Genomic DNA, 21,301 nt, shown 5'->3' with positions numbered 1-21,301 from the left:
CTCCAACAATAAATTATAGATCATTGTTTTGCACTTCAGTCTGGTTTCCAAAATGAAGGAAAGACGTGAAGATGCAGAAATGTATGAGGATGTCAGGGGTGAAGAATGCTGGTTATGAGACAGAGTTGGTAAGGCCAGTTTGTTTTCTTTGGGACAAGGAAGTAGGAATCTGAAACTCTGAAAAATTGGTGATGAAGCACCTTTTTAGCTTAATGAGCTGAGAAGAGGGTTTCAGTATTCATTTTTGGCTGGCATTGACACAATAACCTCATAGGCCTCCACCTGCACTGCACTTTCTCTGTAGATATCACACTTTATTCTGCATTATGTTATTGTTTTACCTTGTTCTACCTCAATACATTGTGTAATGATTCAATCTGTATGAACAGTCTGCAAGACAAGCTTTCTTGGAACATGTGGCAATAATAGACCAATTCTAACTCTTATTTTAAGAATTGAATTTTCTATGTTCTATGTCTGTTAGATAGTTTTAAAATAGGCAAGTTAACATTCACACCCTAAGCTGAAAAGCTAACAATGGCTTTCTGATATAAGCCCTAAAACACAGTCCCATATTCTGGAGATATGGGTTTAATTGCCACTCTGTTGAGATCCTTAATTTAGTCAAATGATGCAGACTTGCTAATGGATGGCAGACGTTTCCCTTCAATGACAAAAAGGAAGTTGTCATTGAATCTTACTGGCCAACTGGGATCAGTAAAGACGTTGGAACACTGCCTACAGCCTGAAATAAAATGAGCAGATGTTCAGAAAAGACCAGACCAAGGGATGGAAAATGGTCCCTAAAATATGAGCGGAATGAGCAAAATAAAATATAACATAGACTATCGTGAGTATTATTTAATGTCTCTTGTAAGGTTGCTTACCTTATAGTGGAATAAGAAGATCCCAAAAAAGAGGCTGTAGAGGTCTGCAGTCAGAATGGCGAGGTTGACCGAGGTGGCATTACTGAGCTTCATCACAATGGGTAGGAAGCTGTACCAGCCAAACATGCAGGCAGCAAATGAACTGAATAATAACACTGTGAGCAAAGAGACTCAGAATGATGCACATGAACATAATCTCAGTATTCTACTGCAGGTGCTTAACGTTGTCCAATTAGATACAATACTATTGAAGTCCTTCTCCATGATTTTGAAGAAACCATCAGTTGGTTCTCTTGCTATCAGGGTGGCAGGAGTCTACATATTGATCAGTTTGTATCAAACCTGCTAGCTTGATTTGAAATAAAATTGGTTGCTTATTAAACTTCACTCCAGGGCAGTATGCCTTACCACTGATCTTACTGTGAATATACAATCATAATAATGATCACCTTCAACAAATCAAGCCATAAATTCAATTTTAATTTTTGACCATTATTATTGTCTACATAATATCTTCTGTGCTACAGACAAAGAGTTAATTTGAATGCAAATAGGTCCTTTTAAATTGTCATGTCCTGATTTTCCAGATAACATCCCCCTATTGCAACAGGAGAAAGAGTACTAAAATCAACTGCTCTATTTTTACATTGGGAGAAAGATTGGGTTTCTATCCACCTTATGCTTTCCTGATCAAGTGATTTCAAAATTTGTCTCATTGCTTTTAAATCCCAAAATGATTTTGCCTCATCTTATCCCCATATTGTCACCCCACTCTTTAAGAAAGGAGGAAGGCAGCAGAAAGGAAATTATAAACCAGTCAACCCGACCTCAGTGGTTGGGAAGATGTGGAGTCAATTGTTAAGGATGAGCTTATGGAGTACTTGTTGACACTGGACAAGGTAGGACAAAGTCAGCATGGTTTCCTAAGGGAAAATCTTGCCTGATGAACCTGTCGGAATTCTTTGAGGAGATTACACATAGGATAGATAAAGGGGATACAGTAGATGTTGTATATTTGGGCTTTCAGAAGGCCTTTGACAAGGTGCCACACATGACGCTGCTGAACAAGTTGAGAGCCCTTGGTATTACAGGAAAGTTACTAGCACGGTTAGAGCTTTAGCTGATTGGAAGAAGGCAGTGAGTGGAAATAAACGGATCCTTGTCTGGTTGGCTGCCAGTGACGAGTGGAGTTCCGCAGGGGTTGGTGTTGGGACCACTTCTTTTTATGCTGTATATCAATGAATTAGATGATGAAATAGATGACTTTGTTGCCAAGTTTGCAGATGATATGAAGATGGGTAGAGTGGCAGGTAGTGTTGAGGAAACAGGTAGGCTGCAGAAGGACTTTGACAAATTAGGAGAATGGGCAAGAAAGTGGCAAATTAAATACAATGTTGGAAAATGCATGATCATGCACTTTGATAGAAGAAATAAATATGCAGACTATTTCTAAACAGAGAGAAAATCCAAAAATCTAAGATGCAAAGGGACTTGGGAATCCTTGTGCAGAACAGCCTAAAGGTTAACTTGCAGGTTGTGTCGGTAGTGACGAAGGCATATACAATGTTAGCATTCATTTCAAGAGGTCTAGAGTACATGAGCAAGGATGTGATGCTGAGGCTTTATAAGGCACTGGTGATGCCTCACCTTGAGTACTGTGAACAGTTTTGGGCTCCTCATCTAGGAAAAGATGTGCTGGCATTGGAGAGGGTTCAGAGGATGTTCACAAGGATGATTCTGGGGATGAAAGGGTTGTTAGACAAGATATATTTGATGGCTCTGGGTCTGTACTCACTGGAATTTAGAAGGATGAGGGAGGATCCCATTGAATCCTTTTGAATATTGAAAGGCCTAGATAAAGTAGATGTAGGAAGGATGTTTCCCATGGTGAGGGAGTCTAGTTCAAGAGGGCACAGCCTCAGGATAGAGGGGTGTCCATTTAAAACAGAGATGCAGAGAAATTTTTTTAGCTGTAGGGTGGTGAATTTGTGGAATTTGTTGCCACATGCATCTGTGGAGGCCAGGTCATTGGGTGTACTTAAAATAGAGCTTGTTAGGTTCTTAATTGAACATGGCATCAAAAATTACAGGAAGAAGGTTAGGGATTGGGGCTGAAGAGGGTAATATAAAGGATCAGCCATGATTGAATGGTGGAGCAGACCAGATGGGCCAAATGGCCTAACTCTACTCCTTGTCTTATGGTCTTAAGGTCTTATAATCTGCTCCAATATTCCATCCTCCAGAATCTCTATACTGGCCTCCTAATCATCCTAAAAATAATTGATCTGTGACTGTGTACAGTACTGTGCTTTTTATTGGCAGAATCACAATCCGAATCAGGTTTATTATCACCAGTATGTGATGTGAAATTTGTTAACTTAGCAGCAGCAGTTCAATGCAATACATGATAGCCCAGAGAGGAAAAAAAAGTAAAATAATTACTTAAATCAAGCAGTCAAAAAGTAAATGAAGTATATATATATATATATATATATATATATATATATATAGTTTTTTTAAGTAGAGTAAAAACAGTGCAAAGCAAAAATTATATATATGAAAAAATGAGGTTGTGTTCATGGGTTCAATGTCCACTTAGGAATTGTATGGCAACTTCTTTGCCTGCAATTCCTTTCATAAAAATTCACTTTTAAACAAATGTGCATGATTCATTCTGCCTGTAAAAAAACTGTTCTGATTTCCAGTAAAGCTCCTCTAGGATTAAACTCAACTGCTGAATATTTCAAGCCTTTTCTCTTCTTGTCGATGTTGCTAGAAACAATAATGTGTATGTATGCCTCCAATAAATGCATCAATATTTTCTCGTGGCTTTATGAAAAGCAACCATTCCACTTAAATGCCATTATGTACATTTGGGGCTATCATATTATCAAAAACGACCACTATCTTCTTAAGTAGACTTTAACTTCTAAGGAGGAATTGATACCATTTGTATTTTGAATTATATTCATCTATTTAAATTTATGTGTGTTTCTCTCCATGTAATACTGCCTTGGAATGTTGGAAATAAAAAAAATCACAAATTGCAACTACATAATTCCAATGAGAATTACTGCATAAGGGTTGTGCTTTCCTCAGTGTAAGCAGCATCATTACTTCAGCTGTTGTTGTGTCTTTGAAATTACAGAAGGAGAGGCAACATTGAATGCCTAATTTTTCTTCATTTTCAGCAACAAAAGCTGACTAATCTTGGCATTGGATTTTCTTGGTGGACAATTGAAACAGAGATGAGAAAGTGGGTGTCTGAGTTCTCCTTTCACTGTTGCATTATTCAGAAGGTACAGATTAACTGAGAAACAGCGTTGGCCTGACTGTGATGCCAGAAACTCGTGATTTAAATTTGCATCACATCCTCATATGTGATGTACTTGAAGGTTGCCATGACTCCAAAAAACTATAGAGTAGCTAAGATTTACTTGTTTCAGGAGAACAATCAAGGATATTAGAGAAACAAATCAAAAGCATCATAAAGGACAGTCCTATTCATAGAATTTAATGCATTTCATTAAAGATAAACATAGAAGAGGGATTACTTTTCTCACAGCCATATTCACAGTATACACTCAAAAATGCTTTTGGAATATTTCAGTGGAAATGTTTAGCTGGCAAATGTTAACATAAATGAAAGCTTACCGATTTGCCAGTTCCAATTAATGTTTGCAATTTCATTGTGTTCCAGAATGCCTCTACAACAGAGAAAAAAATATGAAAGCTTGCTTTTAAAAGAATCACCAGAAATACAAGACTATTCAAAGAGATACAGAGTCATATAACACTACAGCACAGAAGCAGGCCTTTCAGCCCATCAGCTCCATGCTGAACTATTGTTCTGCCTAAACCCATTCACCTGCATCCAGATTATAGCCCTCCATACCCATCCCATCCTTGTATCTCTTCAAGTTTCTCTTTACTGTTGAAATCTAACCGACAAATTCTTGGCCCAAAAAATTGACTAATTAGTTCACTTTCATAGATGCCGCCTTACCTGCAGAGTACCTCCAGCATTTTGTGTGTGTTTGGTTTGGCCTTCCAGCATCTGCAGAATTTCTTGTGCTTATGCATTTAAACTTAGCTGAATGAACACTTGCCCACAGTGTCGCCTACTGAGAATTGGAAGCTATATTTGGTTCTTGTTGGCCAGTGTGGGCAGAACGGGACAAACAGATTTCCTCTTTGCCGCATATTTACGTGGTGGTTGAGTAGGATTCAAGAAATTTTCATTTATGGGTTCTCCTATTCTGAAAATTGATTTTATTCCCCATTGCTCACTGTCTCATATTTCAGTAGCAGCTTGTAATTTACACAGTTTATTGGAATATTGAAATAATATTTGTCCCACTTTTACAATCTAAAGCAGTGTGAAGAATGTCATTTTCAAACAGCAAGAATTATATACATTGTAAACCTTTTCAAAACTATGAAACAATTCTCACCATCAAGGAGATCTTACAACAAATAAAAAGCAGTTTAAGCCCCGGCCACCGAATAGTAACATTACAGTGGAACAGGCAATAAACAGAGAAATATCTGAGGCGTGTAAGACTGGAACAGCAGTTATCATGGGGACTTTAACTTGCACATAGACTGGGTGAGTCAAGTTGGTCGAGGCAGTCTTGAGGACTTCAAAGAATGCGTCCGCGATAACTTTCTTGAACAGCATGTTACTGGACCTAAAAGGGAACATGTTATCTTGGATCTGGTCCTGTGCAATGAAACAGGTAAAATTAGTGATCTTGTAGTCAGGGATCCTCTTGGAAAGGGTGATCACAGTATGATTGAGTTTCTCATACAAATGGAGGATGCAATAGTTCGATCGAAAACCAGTGCGTTATACCTAAACAATGGAGGCTTCAATGGGAAGAGAGAGGATTTGGCTAATGTAGACTGGGAACACAGGCTACATGGTGGGATGGTCGAGGAACAGTGGAAGACTTTCAAAGAGATTTTTTATGGTGCTCAATAAAAGTATATTCCAATTAAAAGCAAGGACAGTAATGGTGGAGAGAGCTAGCCTTGGATAACTAATGAAATAAAAGAAGTCATCAAACTAAAAGCTCATGCATAAAAAGTCACCAAGAGTAGTAGGAAACTGGAAGATTGGGAAAACTTTAAAAACCAACAAAGAACCATTAAACGGAGGAAAGGGTAGCTAGATTATGAAAATAAACTAGCACAAAATATAGAAATAGATAGTAAAAGTTTTTTATAATTATATAAAGTGGAAAAGGGTGGCTAAAGTGAACATAGGTCCCTTGGAGGACAAGGAGGGGGAGTTGATATTGGGTAATGAGAAAATGGGCGAGGCTTTGAATGACTATTTTGTGTCAGTCTTCGTGGTGGAGGACTCATTTAACAAGCCAAAGAAAGATGTTATGGATGCTGTGGGAGGTGAGTACCTCAATGCAGTAGCAATGACTGAAGAGGTAGAGCTGAGTAAACCTGTGGCCCTGAAGATAGATAAGGCCTCTGGTCCTGATGGAATGCACCCCAGGGTACTGAAAGAAATGGCAGAATTTATAGCAGAGGCTTTGGACTCTGGGCAGGCCCTGGCAGATTGAAAGATGGTGAATGTCATACCAAAAAAGGATGTAGACAAAAGGCAGGTAACTAGGCCAGTTAGTTTAACATCTGTATTTGGGAAAATAATTGAAGCTACAATTAAAGAAGAAATAATGAGATATCTGGAAAGAAATGAATCCATCAGCCAGACGCAGCAAAGGCAGGTCCTGTTTGATAAACCTGCTGGAGTTCTTTGAGGATATAATGAGCGCACTGGATAGAGGGAAACAGATGGAAGTTAGTTACTTGGATTTCTAGAAGGCATTTGAAAAGGTGTGGCATAAAAGACTTATCCATAAGATAAGGATGCATAGAGTTGGGGGTGATATATTAGCATGGATAGAGGATTGGTTAACTATAGAAGGCAGAGAGTTGGGATGCATGGGTGTTTGTCTGGTTGGTAATCAGCGGTGAGTGGTGTGCCACAGTGGTTAGTGCAGGGCCTGCAACTGTTCAGGATATAATTAATGATCTGGAAGAGGGGACCAAGTGTAGTGTATCTAAGTTTGCTGATGATACTAAGTTGAGCAGAAAAGCAAATTGTGCAGAAGATACTGAGAGACTGCAGAGACATATAGATAGGTTAAGTGAGTGGGCAAGGGTCTGGCAGATGGAATACAATGTTGGTAAATGTGTGGTCATTCACTTTGGCAGGAGAAATGAAAGAGCAGATTATTTTTGAAATGGTAAAAGATTGCAGCATGCTACTGTGCAGAGGGGCTTGGGAGTGCTTGTGCATGAATCACAAAAGATTGGTTGCAGGTGCAGCAGGCTGTCAAGAAGGCAAATAGAATAGAAACGTAGAAACCCTACAGCACAATACAGGCCCTTCAGCCCTCAAAGCTGTGCCGGACGTATTTACTTTAGAAATTATTTAGGGTTACCCATAGCCCTCTACTTTTCGAAGCTCCATGTATCCATCCAGGAGTCTCTTAAAAGACCCTATCATATCCGCCTCAACCACCATTGCCGGCAGCCCATTCCACACACTCACCACTCTCTGTGTAAAAAAACTTACCCCTGACATCTCTGTACCTACTTCCAAGCACCTTAAAACTCTCTCTTCTGTTAGCCATTTCAGCCCTGGGAAAAAGCCTCTGACTATCCACATGATCAATGCCTCTTATCATCTTATACACCTCTATCAGGTCACCTCTCATCCTCCATTGCTTCAGAGAGAAAAGGCAGAGTTCACTCAACCTACTCTCACAAGGCATGCTCCCCAATCCAAGCAACATCCTTGTAAATCTCCTCTGCACCCATTCTATAGTTTTCACATCCTTCCTTTAGTGAGGCGAACAGAAATGAGCATAGTACTCCAAGTGGGGTCTGACCAGGGTCCTATATAGCTGCAACATTACCTCTTAGCTCCTAAACTCAATCACACAGCTGATGAAGGCCAATGCACCGTATGCCTTCTTAATCACAGAGTCAACCTGCGCAGCAGCTTTGAGTGTCCTTTGGACTCGGACCCCAAGATCCCTCTGATCTTCCACACAGCCAAGAGACTTACCATTAATACTATATTCTGCCATCATATTTGACCTACCAAAATGAACCACCTCACACTTACCTGGTTTGAACTCCATCTGCCACTTCTCAGACCAGTTTTACATCCTAACTATGTCCCGCTGTAACCTCTGACAGCCCTCCACACTATCCACAACACCCCCAACCTTTGTGTCATCAGCAGATTTACTAACCCATCCCTCCACTTCCTCATCCAGCCATTTATAAAAATCACAAAGAGTAGGGGTCCCAGAACAGATCCCTGAGGCACACCACTGGTCACCAACCTCCATGCAGAATATGGCCTGTCCACAACCACTCTTTGCCTTCTATGAGCAAGCCACTTCTGGATCCACAAAGCAATATTCCCTTGGATCCCAAGCCTTATTACTTTCTCAATAACCCTTACATGTGTTACCTTATCAAATGCCTTGCTGAAATCCATATACACTACATCTATTGCTCTACCTTCATCAATGTGTTTAGTCACATCCTCAAAAGATTCAATCAGGCTCGTAAGGCACGACCTGCCTTTGACAAAGCCATGCTGACTGTTCCTAATCATATTATGCCTCTCCAAATGTTCATAAATCCTTTCTCTTAGGATCTTTTCCATCAGCTTACCAACCACTGAAGTCAGACTCACTGGTCTATAATTTCCAGGGCTATTTCTACTTCCTTTCTTGAATAAGGGAATGTTGGCCTTCATTGCTAGAAGGATTGAATTTAAGAGCAGGGAGATTATGCTACAACTGTAAAGGGTACAGGTGAGACCACACCTGGAATGCCACATGCAATTCTGGTCTCCTTACTTGAGGAAGGATAAAGAGGAGGAAGTACTAGCGCTTTTAAGGAATATAAAAGTGGATAAATCTACAGGTCCTGACAGGATTTTCCCTAGGACCTTGAGGGAGGTTAGTGTAGAAATAGCAGGGGCTCTGACAGAAATATTTTCAAATGTCATTAGAAACGGGGATGGGAGGAGGATTGACGTATTGCTCATGTGGTTCCATTATTTAAAAAGGGTTCTAAGAGTAAACCTAGCAATTATAGGCCTGTCAGTTTGACGTCCGTGGTGGGTAAGTTAATGGAAAGTATTCTTAGAGATTGTATATATAATTATCTGGATAGACAGGGTCTGATTAGGAACAGTCAACATGGATTTGTGCGTGGAAGGTCATGTTTGACAAATCTTACTGAATTTTTTGAAGAGGTTACTAGGAAAGTTGAGGGTAAAGCAGTGGATGTTGTCTATATGGACTTAAGTAAGGCCTTTGACAAGGTTCCGCACGGAAGGTTAGTTAGGAAAGTTCAATCATTAGGTATTAATATTGAAGTATTAAAATGGATTCAACAGTGGCTGGATGGGAGATGCCAGAGAGTAGTGGTGGATAACTGTTCGTCAGGTTAGAGGCCAGTGACTAGTGGTGTGCCTCAGGGATCTCTACTGGGTCCAATGTTGTTTTGTCATGTACATTAATAATCTGGATGATGGGGTGGTAAATTGGATTAGTATGTATGCAGATGATACTAAGGTAGGTGGCGTTGTGGATAATGAGGTGGGTTTTCAGAGCTTGCAGAGAGATTTAGGCCAGTTAGAAGAATGGTCTGAACGATGGCAGATGGAGTTTAATGCTGATAAGTGTGAGGTGCTACATTTTGGTAGGAATAATCCAAATAGGACATACGTGGTAAATGGTAGGGCATTGAAGAATGCAGTGACAGAGTGGTAAATGGTAGGGCATTGAAGAATGCAGGACAGAGTGATCTAGGAATAATGGTGCATAGTTCCCTGAAGGTGGAATCTCATGTGGATAGGATGGTGAAAAAACTTTTGGTCTACTGGCCTTTATAAATCAGAGCATTGAGTATAGGAGTTGGGATGTAATGTTAAAATTGTACAAGGCATTGGTGAGACCAAATTTGGAGTATTGTGTACAGTTCTGGTCACCAAATTATAGGAAAGATGTCAACAAAATAGAGTACAGAGAAGATTTACTAGAATGTTAAAAAAACACAAAATGCTGGCAGAACTCAGCAGGCCAGACAGCATCTATGGGAGGAGGTAGTGATGACGTTTCAGGCCCAAAGGGTGTGTTTTTGTGTTTTTTATTTATTTCCAGCATCTGCAGATTCACTCGTGTTACTAGAATGTTACTTGGGTTTCAGCACCTAAGTTACAGGGAAAGATTGAATAAGTGAGGTCTTTATTCTTTGGAGCATAGAAGGTTGAGGGGGGACTTGATAGAGGTATTTAAAATTATGAAGGGGATAGGTAGAGTTGATGTGGATAGGCTTTTTCCATTGAGAGTAGGGGAGATTCAAACAAGAGGACATGAGTTGAGAGTTAGGGGGCAAAAGTTTAGGGGTAACATGAGGGGGAACTTCTTTATTCGGAGAGTGGTAGCTGTGTGGAATGAGCTTCCAGTAGAAGTGGTAGAGGCAGGTTCGGTATTGTCATTTAAAGTAAAATTGGATAGGTATATGGACAGGAAAGGAATGGAGGGTTATGGGCTGAGTGTGGGTCAGTGGGACAAGGGGAGAGTAAACGTTCGGCACGAACTAGAAGGGGCGAGATGGCCTGTTTCCGTGCTGTAATTGTTAGATGGTTATACGGTTATATGATTATATTGGCTTTGTAGGCAGTGCAGAGGAAGTTCAACAGGTTGATTCCAGAGATGAGAAGGTTAGACTATGAGAAGAGATGGGACTGCACTCGCTGAAATTCAGAAGAATGAGAGGAGATCTTATAGAAACATATAAAATTATGAAAGGGATAGATAAGGTAGAGGCAAGAAAGTTGTTTCCTTTGGTAGGTGAGACTAGAACTAGGGGACATAGCCTCAAAATTTGGGGGAGTAGATTTAGGATAGGGATGAGGAGGAACTGCTTTTCCCAGAGAGTGGTGAATCTGTGGAATTCTATGGTCAATGAAATAGTGGAGGCTACCTCAGTAAATATATTTAAGACAAGGTTAGATAGATTTTTGCATAGTACGGGAATTAAGGGTTATGGAGGAAAAGGCAGAGAGGAGTCCATGGACAGATCAGCCACGATATTGAATGGCGGAGCAGGCTCGATGGGCCAGATGGCCTACTCCTGCTCCTGTTTCTTATGTTCTTATGTTCTTCTACCTTAAGAATGGGGCTTGAGCTGTTTTGCAACGGAATGAACTAAACACAATTAATTCAGATTCTAATATCATAAGGAACGTTTTCAGTTCTGATTCATATCCTCAAGTACTACAAGGTCTGACTTGCCTGAGCAAACAACATTTTTCTGAGATAATCAATAAATGGTTAAGAAATTAGATGCACAATATATTAAAACAGTCAATACAATTTGCTGGATTCCTCAAAATATATTAGTGAAAATTTTACTGTTCCCATTTTTTGTATCCTATCAGTGTGCTGTTCTCTATATTTAAAGATTGAAATATATTGCTTTAAAATAAACTAAATTATTTCTAACATTGTGCTTGTATACCATGAATATTAAACAATGCCATTAAATTGGACACAATTTAGGAAAAAACATTGCTATTCCTTACAATTGTATACCACTAAAGAGGGTTGCAAACAGGCCAAGCATCCCCAGAAATTCCTCTCTGCTAAAGTTTTTCACAATGAATTCTTCACATACATTCGAAATTCCATAGAGAATAGCACCCCCCAGAACAAGCAGGTCTCCCAGCAGTTTATTGATACCTATTAAGAACAGAGACAAATAAAACATTAAGGTAAAACACAGATATATTATTGGCATGGATTTATGGTAATAATTCAGAATGTGTAGCCATTTTATATCCTTACTTAACTAAAAATAACTTCTGAATATATAAAATAAATTTCAACAGAAATATTTCAGTCAGTAAGCTCATTTAAATAAGAATTTAGTTCATCCCTTTACTATATTGCTTATGAATCACCAGACTTCTTAAAACTTAAGTCTACATCCCATTTGAGACACATTACCCATTTTAAGCCTTTCACAATTGTGCACTATTTACTATCCACAAGGCAACAATTAATCAGTTGAACTTTCCTATAAGCACCCCCTCCCCAGAAGTACAAGAATAGCTACCACAAGGGAAATTCAGCTTCTTGAAATTTCCATCCAAGATACACAATATGAAAATATATTGTTTGACCTTCATTATCACTGGTTCAAAATCCCGAAGGTCCCAATCTACCAAAAGAAATTATGATAAACACAAGAAAGTCTGCAAATGCTGGAAATCTAAAGCAACACACACAAAATGCTGGAGGAACTTAGCAGGTCAGGCAGCTTCTATGGAAAAGAGTAGACAGTCGACATTTCAGACCAAGACCCTTCTTCAGGACTGAAAAGGAAGAAGATGGCAGAATAAAAAGGTGGGGAGAGGGGAAGGAGACTAGCTAGAAGGTGATAGGGCTGGAGAAAAAGGAATCTGATGAGAGAGGAGAGTGGACCATAGGAGAAAGTGAAGGAGAAGGGGACCCAGGAGGAGATGATAGGCGATAGGCAGGTGAGATGACTTGCCTTAAGGAGAAATCTATATCAATGTTATCAGGTTGGAGGATGACCAGGTGGAATATAAGTTGTTGCTCCTTCACCCTGAGGATGTCTCATCTTGGCACAAGAGAAGGGCATGGACTGCCATGTCATGTTGGGAATGGGAATCAGAATTAAAATGTTTCGCCACCGGGAAAAGAGTTAATGGACAAGATCAGACTAAAATAAAGTTCACATTTAAGGAATGAATGCGAGAACAACAGTTATGTACTCATTTCTGGAGTAAAAAAACACAAAAGCAGAATGGATCTAAACATGGTCGAACAGAGAGGAATATTATTACATCCAAAGATGAATCATATAAAGTTTTCAAGAAAATGAGCACACTTTTTTGGAAGCAGATTGCAAGATTGATTCATAAAGTATTAAAGGAAATTTGCAAAGAACATAAAAGCTGATGTTAAAAAATCTGCAAATATGTAAAACATGAAGGATTTATTAAGAGAAATGTAGGATCTCTACAATATCAAATGGAAGAATTCATAATCAGGAGCAAGTGTCAGGACAATTAAACAGATACTTTGTCTTCATGGAAGAGAGCACAAATAACTTTTTAGAAATATTGGAACAATAACAAATCAAAGCAAAAAAAAAGAAGTAATGGAAATTAATCAGTAAATAAAATTAGTGCTAGTGAAATTAATGGCACTTAAAGCTGTTAAGTCTCTTAGATCTGGTAACCCGGACCCCTGTGCACTAATAGAGGTACCGTGGAAGTATTGTACAGAATGCAGTTTTGTCTTTTACAAAATTCTCTGATCATGGGACAGTTCCATCAGATTGGAAGGTAACAAAAAGGAGAGAGCAAACAGGCGATTACAGATTAGTTGGCCTAATGTCGGTACAATGAAATTCACTAGAATCTATTACAATGGAGATGATAACAAAACACTTCTCAATTTTCAATGGAATTAGACAAAGTCAACATGGAAGTGGTGTTTGATGATGAAGGGAGACACAAGTACAATGAAGATTTCCCCTGCTGATTCCTGGGAGGTACAGATTGTCATATTCAATGTGTCATAAAAATAAAGAAAATCATGCTGACTGAGTGAGATCTAAAATAGAGCAATAGCTGAAAAAAATGATGCAGCAATGTAAATCAACAAGAAAAAAAGACTGTAAATTTTGAAACTCTGAAATAAATTACAGTTTTGGGAATACTGTGCGGGTCAGGCAGCGTCCATGGAGCAAGGAACTGTTTTATCGAAGTTTATTCTGTGAGTGTAAATTGCAGAGGAAGATGGGAGGGTAGTGAAGGGAGCACAAAGGAAGATCTCTGATAGGATGAAGGACAGGAGATATAAAGCAGATGTCTGTCTGAAAGAGGCTGGTGAAAGCTCATTAAGCAAAATACTGGAGACACTCAGGTTAGTCAGCATCCATAGCAGCCTTTTTCAACCTTTTTGTCCTGGAGGAATCCTTGAAATAATTTTCAGGTCTCAGGAAACCTTGCGTAAAAATTATTACATCAACAGCTAATGGTATGTCAGTGTGATGAGTAAGTTGTAGATGTAATAATCCAAAAATAATTGCCAATGCTCTTTTGAGTAGAGAATGAATTTTTAGCCAACCTTTCTTGAAAAAAATAACAGGTAGTTAAGAGCTTACCTTTCTTGAAATAATTCTCTTTCTTTCTCTTTCATAAATTTAAAAGCTCACAATGCAAACATAATGTTTCTGTTAAATAACTGGCTTAAGCCAAAATGGGATTTTTTTTTCTAAAGGTAGGCTCAGTAGATTTAAATTAAATAAAGGTTGCAAATTTGTTTTAATTAATGCTATTTACAACTTGAAAATATATTGGCGTTGTTAAATAGTAAAGTTACTAAAAACCAATAGTCAAAACAATGCAAATAAAAATATAGCCTAATATACAATTTTATACAAGTCTTTGAGAAAACATTTTCTTACTAAGTGACATGATCAGGCTCAAATATAGGCCTAGCATGTGAAAGCTGTGCTTATTTTTTGCTGCAATTCTGGGTTGAATTTGAGATAAGCACACACAGATTTCACCTCCAAGGGAAATGAAATAATTTCTATCCTTGCTCTTGATGCTTGTTACACAAGAAAAAGCTTGCTCACACATGTAAGAAATTTGACTGCAGCAAAATGTTCATTGCTTTCTTATGAATGGCAAGATACTCTTCTTTCACAGAAATCTAGAACTCGTCAGTAATTCTCATCTTGATCAGACTGCAAGCAAGTCAAGTCAAGTCAAGTCACTTTTTATTGTCATTTTCACCATAACTGCTGGTACAGTACACACTAAAAATGAGACAACGTTTTTCAGGACCATGGTGTTACATGACACAGTACAAAACTAGACTGAACTACGTAAAAAAAACAACACAGAGAAAAAAAACACACAGCAACTACACTAGACTACAGACCAACCCAGAACTGCATAAAATGCACAAAAGAGTGCAGGCATTACAATAAATAATCAACATGTATTGAGGAGTCTGATAGCTTGGGGGAAGAAACTGTTACATAGTCTGGTCGTGAGAGCCCGAATGCTTCAGTGCCTTTTCCCAGACAGCAGGAAGGAGAAGAGTTTGTATGATGGGTGCGTGGGGTCCTTCATAATGGCTGTTTGCTTTGTGGATGCAGCGTGTAGTGTAAGTGTCCGTGATGGCGGGCAGAGAGACCCCGATGATCTTCTCAGCTGATCTCACTATCTGCTGCAGGGCCTTGCGATCCGAGATGGTGCAATTTCCAAACCAGGCAGTGATGCAGTTGCTCAGGATGCTCTCAATACAACCCCTGTAGAATGTGAAGAGGATGGGGGGGGGGGTGGACTTTCCTCAGCCTTTGCAGAAAGTAGAGACGCTGCTGGGCTTTCTTTGCTATGGAGCTGGTGTTGAGGGACCAGGTGAAATTCTCTGCCAGGTGAACACCAAGAAATTTGGTGCTCTTAACGATCTCTACCGAGGAGCCATCGATTTTCAGCGGGGAGTGGTCGTTCCATGCCCTCCTGAAGTCAACAACCATCTCTTTTGTTTTGTTCACATTAAGAGACAAGTTGTTGGCTCTGCACCAGTCCATTAGCCGCTGCACCTCCTCTCTGTAAGCTGACTCGTCGTTCTTGCTGATGAGACCCACCATGGTCATGTCATCAGCGAACTTGATGATACGGTTCGAGCTGTGTGTTGCAGCACAGTCGTAGGTCAGCAGAGTGATCAGCAGTGGACTGAGCACGCAGCCCTGGGGAGCCCCTGTGCTCAGTGTGATGGTGTTGGAGATGCTGCTCCCGATCCAGACTGACTGAGGTCTCCCAGTCAGGAAGTCTAGGATCCAGTTGCAGAGGGAGGTGTTCAGGCCCAGTAGGCTCAGGTTTCCAGTCAGTTTTTGAGGGATGATTGTGTTAAATGTGCACTCATAAAGTTCTTTGTTTTCTATCTGTTACGAACCCCGTAACTGGGTCACTTACCAGCAAAGATGGAGACGTCCGTTGAAGTCTGATGATACTATTTTTAAGAGTATTTCTTAGTAAAAATACACAAAAATAATATCAATGCAAATATACAGATAATATATGTCGTCAATACTAAATCTAAAAGGGCAGGTATAATAATAATCAATAAGAAATAAGCTCTATCGTTGTCTAGGGGATAATGTATGGTCTGATGGAAATATAAAGTTCGCTGAGTTCATGCAGGCTGCAGTCTTTGGGGACCGCTGTGTTGCAATGGTTGGAGAGAGAGAGAGAGCAATTTGGAGAAAAACTTGCCGATTTTCCTTTTATGATTTCGATCCGTCGGAGTCTCGGTGTGGCCGTTCACTTGTGGCCTCTCCTTGAGCTAAACCGTACTTCCGCGGTGAGCCCGCCAACCCAGGCAAGGGAGGACGCACACAAGCCCCCACCAGCTGTTGCTATTAAACGCTGTCACGGGATTTCTAGCGTTTCTCCTGGTGCGTTTAAAGGGGTTGTTCCCCAGACCCTCTTTTATCCCCACTCACGGGGTCTCAGATGTCAATCAGGTTGGGATGATGCAATCCCTCAACCAGACCACTCTGGTCATCCCCTGAGGGGTTTCAATGAATAGTACAGTACTCAATACACAATTCCATCTCCAAGAAACAGTAGCCGTTATCAGTGGTTTTGTTTCGCTGAGGCCAGGACACATTCCAAACCTTGTGGATTCTGTGTGTCTCTCTCTCTCATTTCCTGTGTCCCAAACCCAAATTAATAGCGATCTTGCGATTCTCAAAGAGGAGGGGGTGACTTTGTACCCTTCAGCTCCTCAGAGTTGCGTCACATTTGTAACATATCAAACTCAGAAAGTTGTAATTCTTCATCATTAACCACATCAGAATTGTCCGTAGGCCTGAGCCTAGTATCTTCCTCTTCCATCTCCCACCTCCTCTTGAAAAATCACGCCACTGGACCAACAGACAAGTCTGTGAAACACAGGGGTTAATAAAATACCCCTGTGTATTTAACACAGGGAAAGTGCTGACATCAAAGCCCAAGCTGGGTGAGTCCATTCAATGCTTCGAAAATGCACTTCATTCTCCTCATCAGCCTACTGCCTCCCCCTCCGTGCAGTACTGTACACACTCCTCATCAGCCTACTGCCTCCCCCTCCGTGCAGTACTGTACACACTCCTCATCAGCCTACTGCCTCCCCCTCTGAGCAGTACTGTACACACTCCTCATCAGCCTACTGCCTCCCCCTCCGTGCAGTACTGTACACACTCCTCATCAGCCTACTGCCTCCCCCTCCGTGCAGTACTGTACACACTCCTCATCAGCCTACTGCCTCCCCCTCTGAGCAGTACTGTACACACTCCTCATCAGCCTACTGCCTCCCCCTCCGTGCAGTACTGTACACACTCCTCATCAGCCTACTGCCTCCCCCTCCGTGCAGTACTGTACACACTCCTCATCAGCCTACTGCCTCCCCCTCCGTGCAGTACTGTACACACTCCTAATCAGCCTACTGCCTCCCCCTCTGTGCAGTACTGTGTACACTCCTCATCAGCCTACTGCCTCCCCCTCCGAGCAGTACTGTACACACTCCTCATCAGCCTACTGCCTCCCCCTCCGTGCAGTACTGTACACACTCCTCATCAGCCTACTGCCTCCCCCTCCGTGCAGTACTGTACACACTCCTAATCAGCCTACTGCCTCCCCCTCTGTGCAGTACTGTTCACACGCCTCATCAGCCTACTGCCTCCCCCTCCATGCAGTACTGTGTACACTCCTCATCAGCCTACTGCCTCCCCCTCCGTGCAGTACTGTACACTCATCAGCCTACTGCCTCCCCCTCCGTGCAGTACTGTACACACTCCTCATCAGCCTACTGCCTCCCCTCCGTGCAGTACTGTACACACTCCTCATCAGCCTACTGCCTCCCCCTCCGTGCAGTACTGTACACACTCCTCATCAGCCTACTGCCTCCCCCTCCGTGCAGTACTGTACACACTCCTCATCAGCCTACTGCCTCCCCCTCCGTGCAGTACTGTACACACTCCTCATCAACCTACTGCCTCCCCTCCGTGCAGTACTGTGTACACTCCTCATCAGCCTACTGCCTCCCCCTCCGTGCAGTACTGTACACTCCTCATCAGCCTATTGCCTCCCCCTCCGTGCAGTACTGTGTACACTCCTCATCAGCCTACTGCCTCCCCCTCCGTGCAGTACTGTACACACTCCTCATCAGCCTACTGCCTCCCCTCCGTGCAGTATTGTGTACACTCATCAGCCTACTGCCTCCCCCTCCGTGCAGTACTGTACACACTCCTCATCAGCCTACTGCCTCCCCCTCCGTGCAGTATTGTACACACTCCTCATCAGCCTATTGCCTCCCCCTCCGTGCAGTACTGTACACTCCTCATCAGCCTACTGCCTCCCCCTCCGTGCAGTACTGTACACTCCTCATCAGCCTACTGCCTCCCCTCCGTGCAGTACTGTACACACTCCTCATCAGCCTACTGCCTCCCCCTCCGTGCAGTACTGTACACACTCCTCATCAGCCTACTGCCTCCCCCTCCGTGCAGTATTGTACACACTCCTCATCAGCCTATTGCCTCCCCCTCCGTGCAGTACTGTGTACACTCCTCATCAGCCTACTGCCTCCCCCTCCGTGCAGTACTGTACACACTCCTCATCAGCCTATTGCCTCCCCCTCCGTGCAGTACTGTGTACACTCCTCATCAGCCTACTGCCTCCCCCTCCGTGCAGTACTGTACACACTCCTCATCAGCCTACTGCCTCCCCCTCCGTGCAGTACTGTACACACTCCTCATCAGCCTACTGCCTCCCCCTCCGTGCAGTACTGTACACACTCCTCATCAGCCTACTGCCTCCCCCTCTGAGCAGTACTGTACACACTCCTCATCAGCCTACTGCCTCCCCCTCCGTGCAGTACTGTACACACTCCTCATCAGCCTATTGCCTCCCCCTCCGTGCAGTACTGTGTACACTCCTCATCAGCCTACTGCCTCCCCCTCCGTGCAGTACTGTACACACTCCTCATCAGCCTACTGCCTCCCCCTCCGTGCAGTACTGTACACACTCCTCATCAGCCTACTGCCTCCCCCTCCGTGCAGTACTGTACACACTCCTCATCAGCCTACTGCCTCCCCCTCCGTGCAGTACTGTACACACTCCTCATCAGCCTATTGCCTCCCCCTCCGTGCAGTACTGTGTACACTCCTCATCAGCCTACTGCCTCCCCCTCCGTGCAGTACTGTACACTCCTCATCAGCCTACTGCCTCCCCCTCCGTGCAGTACTGTACACACTCCTCATCAGCCTACTGCCTCCACCTCCGTGCAGTACTGTACACACTCCTCAACAGCCTACTGCCTCCCCCTCCGTGCAGTACTGTGTACACTCCTCATCAGCCTACTGTCTCCCCCTCCGTGCAGTACTGTGTACACTCCTCATCAGCCTACTGCCTCCCCCTCCGTGCAGTACTGTACACACTCCTCATCAGCCTACTGCCTCCCCCTCCGTGCAGTACTGTACACTCCTCATCAGACTACTGCCTCCCCCTCCGTGCAGTATTGTACACACTCCTCATCAGCCTACTGCCTCCCCCTCCGTGCAGTATTGTGTACACTCATCAGCCTACTGCCTCCCCCTCCGTGCAGTACTGTACACACTCCTCATCAGCCTACTGCCTCCCCCTCCGTGCAGTATTGTACACACTCCTCATCAGGCTACTGCCTCCCCCTCCATGCAGTACTCTGCGCACCATCAGCTATCATCCTCCCTTTCATGCAATACAGTGCTCACCAATTATCAATGGCCTCCCCTATCTCACGTCAAAAAAAAATAAACACCATCCCACTGCACACTGCCATACTGGGCTGAGAGACCTCTGACGAGATTGCTAACGGGGCTGCTCGGTCACTGCAAACGCGAGCATCACTCATCGGGCGAAGCTCACAAAAAACAATGTTGTTTTTTAAATCACGATCTCTTGAGGAACCCCTAGCAGCCTAGGGTTCCACAGAAAAACCCTGACCCATGGAAATAAATTAACAATCAATGCTTCGGGATGAGACCCTTCAGCAGTTCTGATGGTCCATAGATATTCTGCAAGGTCAACCACCACTCATTGAATTGACTTGCATCCCAGCAGTGAATGGCTGGCTTTAAGCTTCTACCACTAACTCGTTGCATTGTTTTTGTCCCAATACCATCAAAATATGTCTTGGAATAACCTTCAAGATCAACCATGGTCCTTCCTAAGGATAGATGACTGAAATGCTTGAACACAGATGTCATTCTCCATAGTGACATGTGTCAGTCAGGACTTGAATTTAAACTCCTGTTGTTTCGTAGTACACTACTTTACATCACAAAGGAATTCTGCATCAACTGCCATGTTTATAGTATTTTACAGATTCCCTCTTTGAGACTACTTTTGGAGGAAGCTAGTCTCTCCCTGTCAGTATTTCTTTATCAATAACACTATATCTTTCACATTATGTTTAGAATAGCCAAGTATGTCTTCTGGCATGAGTAGCACTTGATCTCTATAAATGAACAGCGTTGATGAAAATGACTGGTGGTACCTCTGCAGAATGACTTGTGTCCCTTAAGGTCACATGATGCCCCCCCCCCCCAGTTTCTGGATCAAAGCTCTGAGAATTGGATCTGTGGCTGGCGAAGGATAAAATTCTCTGGCATTTTGAGTCGCTATCCCAATAGAAGTCCTGCAAGCTAATTAAGAGTGAGAATTTCTTCTCTTCAACTATTCAAACTTAGTCACAATTTAAAATCTGCCCAAATATACATTGTGGTGCTGGTTTTCTCAATGCAAAGATATGAACGTTCACAATTTTGCCTTATTCAGATTAAGTGTGATTAGCATACAGCCTTCATTGTCTCAAACATTGGTTGATTTAAATATTTTAACCTTAATATTCCCTCTGCAAATGGGATTTCTTCAGCTTCCTGTAGAACTCCTAAGTTGGTGAGCATGTGATCTGCTCACATGTGGTTGCCTCGTTGCAGTTGACATGTCAAAATCCAGAAGCTTCCTGATGCACCATCAATAACTCACTCTGAGACGTAAAGGCGAGATATCGGCTTTTATTGACTGGAAGAAGGGACAAGCAGTGAGTGACCACCATACTACATCCTGGAGACTGAGAGGCCGGGCTCAGAACTCAATCGCCTTTATACCGGGGTCTGTGGGAGGAGCCACAGGAGCAGTCAGCATGGGGCATGTCCAGACAGGTATATGTAGTTCACCGCATTCATCCCCACGTTGTTTTAAAAAGAGTCCCCATGTGGCAAAGTTTCTT

At 42.3% G+C, this 21,301-nt stretch overlaps 1 protein-coding gene across 4 annotated transcripts in view; it reads right to left on the bottom strand.

Annotated features, from left to right (window-relative positions):
* Positions 1-21,301, bottom strand: part of LOC132391303 (solute carrier family 35 member F2-like) — a 70,910-nt gene that overhangs the window by 17,885 nt on the left and 31,724 nt on the right. For all 4 annotated transcript variants that reach the window (XM_059964297.1, XM_059964298.1, XM_059964299.1 and 1 more), the window contains 3 exons: positions 11,527-11,683; positions 4,542-4,594; positions 888-1,042 (listed from right to left, as the gene is read on the bottom strand). In XM_059964297.1, coding sequence (XP_059820280.1) covers positions 888-1,042; positions 4,542-4,594; positions 11,527-11,683 — 365 coding nt within the window. The remainder of the gene's footprint in view (positions 1-887; positions 1,043-4,541; positions 4,595-11,526; positions 11,684-21,301) is intronic.

Source organism: Hypanus sabinus, chromosome 3, assembly GCF_030144855.1.
Source record: "Hypanus sabinus isolate sHypSab1 chromosome 3, sHypSab1.hap1, whole genome shotgun sequence".
NCBI lineage: Eukaryota > Metazoa > Chordata > Chondrichthyes > Myliobatiformes > Dasyatidae > Hypanus > Hypanus sabinus.
The sequence above is the reverse complement of the archived record's forward strand: the minus strand, read 5'-3'. Positions and strand labels throughout refer to the sequence as shown.